This window comes from Micropterus salmoides, unplaced genomic scaffold (assembly GCF_014851395.1).
Source record: "Micropterus salmoides isolate LMB-PRFRI ecotype aquatic unplaced genomic scaffold, ASM1485139v1 Ms_hic_scaffold_9, whole genome shotgun sequence".
NCBI lineage: Eukaryota > Metazoa > Chordata > Actinopteri > Centrarchiformes > Centrarchidae > Micropterus > Micropterus salmoides.
The window spans coordinates 38,132,699-38,139,217 of NW_024044681.1; the positions used below are offsets into that span (position 1 = coordinate 38,132,699).

The 6,519-nt window shown below is 43.2% G+C and overlaps 1 protein-coding gene across 1 annotated transcript; it reads left to right on the top strand.

The window, feature by feature from the left end:
• The first annotated feature begins 351 nt into the window (after positions 1-351).
• LOC119894761 (neurosecretory protein VGF-like) lies at positions 352-5,312 on the top strand. Its single transcript, XM_038707427.1, has 2 exons — positions 352-586; positions 2,715-5,312. Exon 2 carries the CDS (start codon positions 2,744-2,746, stop codon positions 4,772-4,774), a length of 2,031 nt encoding a protein of 676 aa, XP_038563355.1. The 5' UTR covers positions 352-586; positions 2,715-2,743; the 3' UTR covers positions 4,775-5,312.
• The last annotated feature ends 1,207 nt before the right edge of the window (positions 5,313-6,519 follow it).

Sequence of the window (6,519 nt, forward strand, 5' to 3'; positions counted from 1 at the left end):
TCTACCCCCCCCCAGCTCCTAAATCTGAAACAAGACGGAGCAGAGGAAGGAAGGAACAAGCAAGGAAGAAGCAACACACTAACCTTTAATATGTGAGAAGGAAAATGGCTGTGAACCAGCTCTATCTCTACAATTTTCTCTTTTCATTGAGGAAAAGTACTATTTCATTCATGCCATTTCCGTTCATTCATCAGCTGGGGCCAGCCTAGACTCAGTGCCATCTCCACACCAACATTCTTATCAATGGAAGTGACGTCAGCACTGCCTGCAGCTGGGGGTTGGGGGTGGGGGGGGGGGGGGGGTTGTCACGTGGTTCAGTGAGAGTATATACAATAAAGGTGCGCTGACCGTGGGGCTGAAAACATTCACTCAATTGTACATTTGCACCAGTGCTGCTGCCATACAAACACACCACGCAACTAAATAAAGAACCGCCAGTTTGTTTTTTTCTTGATGTTGGTCACAGGCTGAAGAGAGAAGGGGGGAAAACAGAAGTTCTCTCAGGTGATCCTCTATTCATGAAATAATCTTGGCTTTACCCGCGTTGTGAGTTTCACCACTTCCCCACCCCCCAGTGGGACTTCAGGTAAGTGGAACGAAATCTCATTCCGTATCATTCACAAACCATATCATATCAGACAGCTCAGGACATTTTTTACTGTTTATTTATTTAATTCGTATACATTTTTTAATACTAACATATTAAAAGAGAGAAATTAGGCGTGTTTAAGCCTTGTGGAGTGTTATAATGTCTTTTTTTATCCTAACTTTATCAGAAGAATTAATCTGTTTGCTGCTGGGCAACTGCCTGTCTTATTGTAAAGTGTGCACAGCGACTGTTTCTATATGATCTTTTTTTAAAGTAGAACTGAAAGCATCTTGTAACTTTAGGTAATCGAGCATGTTTTTACAACTATTTTGTAGTTCTTTTTTTCTTGATTTTTTAAAAACTAAATAAAAATTTAACACATTTGTGAACAAACCACGTTTTTAAAATGTATCAATTGATATGTATAATAATACTCAACAATTGTCATCGCAAAAAACAATGGACTCTTCTGTATAAATCTATTGTATTTATTTTTGGGGGGTGATTAAAGGCTTAAGCCACTACAATGCGAAGACTATCAGCTCTAAGAAATATTTCGGTGTGCAGCTGCTGCTCAAGAGCTCCAGTAAAAATCGGTTGCTATTTTTCACGTGAATATAACAAAAAACGTGTATTTTTTTAGGATTTAAAAGCCACAGCAAGATCTGAACAAACATTTTATTATGAAATTCTAATTAAATTAGAGTCTGAACCACATCCACAGCAGGCCAGTTACCGTATAAAGTGGATTTGTTTCGTTTTACACCTTGCTGATCCAGTTTATAAAAATGGAAATAGTTAAAATTTGGGCTGCACGCGGTGCTGTGATGCCCAAATGTGTGCTTGTCTGCATTCCATCACTGTCACTGAGGAGAAACATGCTCACAGCACAAGGACAAAGCTGCGTTTCTAACAGACTACACCCCCCCCCCCCCTCCACACACACACACGGTTCCTCATGCAAAAAGGTTTTATCCCTATAATTTTTACATCCAGCACATTTATAATTTGGATGGACCACTCTGGGACCGCAGGGTTAAATAACTGAACCGTGGCAACCAGCTTTACGCATGACTTCCCCGTGAGTGCCGTCCCTTTTCCTGGTCACATCGCTTTGACGCATGGAATACCAAAATCACAGCTAATACAGAGACACCGCGCTCGGATCAATTTGTTTTTTCTGTATTTTATTTTTAAAGACAGACGTTTTGCGCTTAAAATGGCAAGTGCGTGCGTTCTGGTTGGGTTGGCTCGGAGGAAGAGGTGAGAGATTTATATTGAAATATAACAGATATTCAGACTGAAAATTCATTTGCTGATGTGCATGTCTTTAGTGTTGTAACAGTTTACCAAGGTACATCTCATAAGAAGACAAAAAAAAAGAAAAAAAAAAGAGCATGGATAAATTCATCCGCGCAGTGGGAAAGATGACAAGTGGGTTAAAGCACGACTATAGACAAAAAAATTGCTTAGGTTCGTAGCGCAATTTGTGTATGCAAATTATTACCCTCCACTTGAAAGACATGGGCAGTTATATGGAAAGAATCACGGCTGGTTTTATCCGGTCACATCAGATTTCCATCTCTGTGTGTCCAGACACAAGGAGGTTACAATGGCAAAAATGGACCTAATAAGAAATATTATGAACTAGAATTTGATTTTCCATCAAACAAGTAATCTGACAGTGATAAAAAAAAAAAACAGCCAGATATAATAAAGAGAAGCCTGCAACTTTCTTTGTTGGATTTGGCACAGCTCATTGGACTGCCTTTAGCTGCCTGCTTTGTTCTCAAACATTTGTTAACTGCTTTTGTATGGTGGCTTCATGGTGGAAAGAATCTTGTTTGTAAAATAGACTCTGGTAATATAAATCTTTTTTTTTTTTAATCTTTCTATGTACTCTATTCAGTCAGTCAGTGAAGTCTTTCTTACCAGTCGTCATCTGTATATTTTAGACTGGCCTTTTAAAACAACAGCTGTATATTATTTAAATGCTCCATATGTATTGCCATTGAAATTCCACATAATCTTGATTCCAGAGAAAAAAAACACAACAAATGAAATGTGAATCATTTCTCATGTGTCTATTGTCCTCTTCCCTCTGCCTTCTTCCTTTCTTCTTCAGGTGCTTAACCTCCCTCCTGCCAGTTCTGCATGGTCATGACCTGTCATCACGCCCCTTCCACAGCCCACCTCATCCTATTGGTCCTGCTCATTGTCACTCCACAGCTGGCTGGCACCGCCCCTGCGTGGGCTGAGGGAGGGGAGGGAGGGGTGGAGGGGCGCACACGGACAGACCCTAAAGAGAAAATCCTTGCCCCCTTTCTCTTGCCCCAACCCCTGAGTCTCTCCAGCCCTGACAACGAATCGCTAGACCGGGGCCAGGGCCCGGGTCAAGATAACCAATCCGATAAAGTGACGGACCCTGCACAGGTGCTCGCTGTTCTTTTGGAGGCCCTGGACCACCCGGGGGAGAGTAAAATCCAGGCGAGCAGAAACGGAGACTGGGAAGAGGATCACAGTCAGGAGCTGCCCTCGATTGAAAGCTTGGAGGGTGGTGAGATAAGGAGAACAGGGGAGACAGAGGGAGCTAGGGGGGTGGAAGAGGAGAGGGAGGGGCGAAGAGCTGATAAGGCTATTGAACAGCTAATTGTAGACCATTTGACAGCTGCTCAGGGCGATGACTTAGAGGAAAGGGATGAGGAGGATAAAAGCACAAGGTCAGAGGAGGATCAAGGGTGGTCTGTGGAGGATGTGGTACCTGATAGTGTAAGGGAGAAGGAAGGGAAGGAAGAAGATGAGGTGCAGGAGGAGGGAAATGACTTAGGAAGCTTCTTAAACAAGGCCAGATCGAGTTCCACCTCACATGGAGAGGATCCCTCTCTGCAGCGCAAAATAAGAGGCTATTTCCAAAACATTGACTTGGGTCTCCAAGATAATGAGATCCTGCCTCCTCTGAAGGGCTACAAGGCGTACAACACTCAGCTAGCACGAGCCGGGAAGAAGCTGCACTGGCAGGAGAACCGGTCGGGCAACCGACCCATCAAGGGGGGCAACTTCATGGATGACTTTGAGGATGAAGGAGAGGAGCTGGAGGAGGAGGTTGAGGAAGAAGAAGAGAGCCTCTCCCACATGGAAGAAGAGGCGAGAGCGCGTGCAGAGAAACAGGAGGTGCTCCGGCAGCAGGAGGAGGCGGAGCGAGCCAGAGAGGAGGAGCAGAGGCTTGCAGACATCGCCTCTGACATGCTGCTGCAGTACATGGGGAGGAAGCAGCAGTCCTACATGAAGCCCCGGCAGAAAAGCAGCATGGGGGCTGCCGGCAACACCGCCGAAGACAAGCGCTCAGAGGAGGTTCTTCCCGATGAAGATGACCTGGACCAGCAGATGATCGACAGGCTAATTGAGATCAGCAGCAAGCTGCACCTGCCTGCTGACGATGTGATTGAGATTATTAGTGACGTGGAGGAGAAGAAGAAGAAAAGGAAAGAGTTGCAACAGCAGCCAACCAACAGCAACCCTGTTGTCCCACGCTTCAGGCCTCTGGTACCTCCTCCTCTGGCTGCTCCGCCTATCTACCACTACACAGCCTCAAAAAACCCCAAGAAAGCCCCTTATAAGTACAACAAGTCCAACAAGAAATGGCACAAGGACAAAGTTAAGTCATTCAAGCAGGACTATTGGTACAAGCCTCAGAAGCAACTTGACTACTGGTATAAACCCCAGAAACAGTTTTTAGCCTTCCCCTCCTATCCATACTACCAGAAGCCATATCGAGCATACTACCCTGTTTATTTCCCATATCCCAAACCACAATATTATGGCAAGCCCTCCCCCTCCAGAGACCAGCCGTTTGGCACCCAGGAACTTGACCTCCAGGCCCCAAGGCGCAGGCACAGGGCTGGGGGTAAGAACCGTGGACAGGGCTGGAGGCAGCAGCCAGCCCCACGGCTGCCTCTCACCCCTTATATCTCTAACTATATCCTTCCTCACCCACGGACCTACCAACCCCTACCTCCGCCCAAACCAATAACCACACCCAGGAGAGGCAGGCGACCCCCGTACTACTATCCACAAGTCACACCGGGAGATGACTATGAGGAAGATGGGCTGGTGCCTCAGCTGGACAGTGAGGAGGAACTGGAAAACTTTATTGAAAGGATCTACATGAAACGCAGAATGTATTGAGAGACTTTTTGGACACTTGTCAGATCAGAAGGACTGACAGAGGTGTGATAGATATACAGTAGCTGGAAAAAAGCTAAAAGAGAGGTGAAAAAAAGAGGAGATATGTGTTATGAGCCTGATGGAAATGTAAGGTCAAGAAGTAAAGTTAGATTTAAGTTGTTGTTTTAATCACTGTACTTTTGTTGATTTTCTCAGTCAGGGAGAAGATGAAGGGGTCCCAGTTTAAGCTCCCTGTTACCATGTTCAGCCTCTTGCTCAGTTTACATTTTGAAACAGAACATACCATGGTGTATGTCTGCCTCCATTCAGGTCAATCTCTGATGCTATTGCATTAGAGTTTTCTAGAGGACACACAAACACACACACACACACACACACACACACACACAGGCACACATGTACATCAACACACCTACATATATTCACATTTATGACACATTCACAAGCAGGTGTGCCCATTGTAAGAGAACCATGTTTACAACATCACTTTGTATCTTTTGTTTTATATTCTGTATGTCCTATTACAAAACTAAAGTAGTTCAGCGACTTCTTAGCTACACAAATATAAAAAACTGAACACTGCTATTGTCAAATGATGACAGCATATTTTTGTTGTATTTGATGTGTGTAGTTGCCTTTGTTATTCTCGATTGGATCAACTTTAAACAGCTGCAATTTGCAAAGGTGCCAAATACACACATTTCAGTTTTTTCAAACTCAAGATTCAGATTTTTGCCTTACAAGCACCATGGTTCTATAAAGGGAAATATCATATTGCATAATATTGTCATCTCAACCAGGTCCCAATGTAGAAACCCTGTGGACTCCAAAAGCACAAACTTAAACACTAAACACTTCCAACCTGGTGGACGAAGGGTTTTCAATCATTCTGGGATCCAGAAGTTATTGTGTCAACATATTTATGGAAGATCCACCTTAATCACCGTCACCACCACCATATTCCTTGTCCTTCATATTTTCTTTCATTGTTCATCTCCAAGTCACATCTTCACTCACCTATTGTTTGTGTTTTTTTTCCACACACACATCACATCCATTAACTCTCTTTATCCTTTCTTTCCAAAAAATACTTGAAATCACACTATCTGTTCTGCAGCCTTCTTGAACAGATTTCCACAGAGAGGCTGCAAACATTTTGTTCATTTTCAGAGGAAATTCACTGAAAAGTTTCAGGCCGGGGAGTCAGGGAATGTGCTTAAACCGTTAAATGCACGTCTTTCTACTTGCATCTTAAAAAATGAACAAAAAAAAAGAACAAAAAAAGAGAAAAAATAAAACAGTATGGGGAATTCAAGATGGTTGTTTTCTCTGAATAAACTGTGAACATAAAAAAAGAAATCTCAAAGGAAGAGGGCCACTGTGTCAACAGTGAAGCCATCTGTCTTGTAAAAGGAGAGTGTTGTTGTTGATGTCACCTTTAGCATTGTAAGATGTACAGTGTGAAATAAATATGCCCGTGCAATGTGTAAATAACAGCATGATGATTAATAGTTTTGCTATATGATAAAAATAAAAGCAATTATTTTATTAAAGTTCAGTTTTTAATGGCTTTTTGGCGAGTGCTATGTTGTACTTGTAGAGCAGCAAATATAGAAAGAACCCTTGATTCCTGAGTAACGAAACCAATCAAAATACACAAAAGAGGAAGACAATCGGTTGAAGCTAAGTGGCAGCACGACTCATTTAGTTCACAGCTGCATCAGTATGGAGACAAATGAAGAAAA

Coding starts and splice junctions, on each gene's coding strand:
- LOC119894761 (XM_038707427.1), top strand. CDS start 2,744: ATGGTCATGACCTGTCATCACGCCCCTTCCACAGCCCACCTCATCCTA.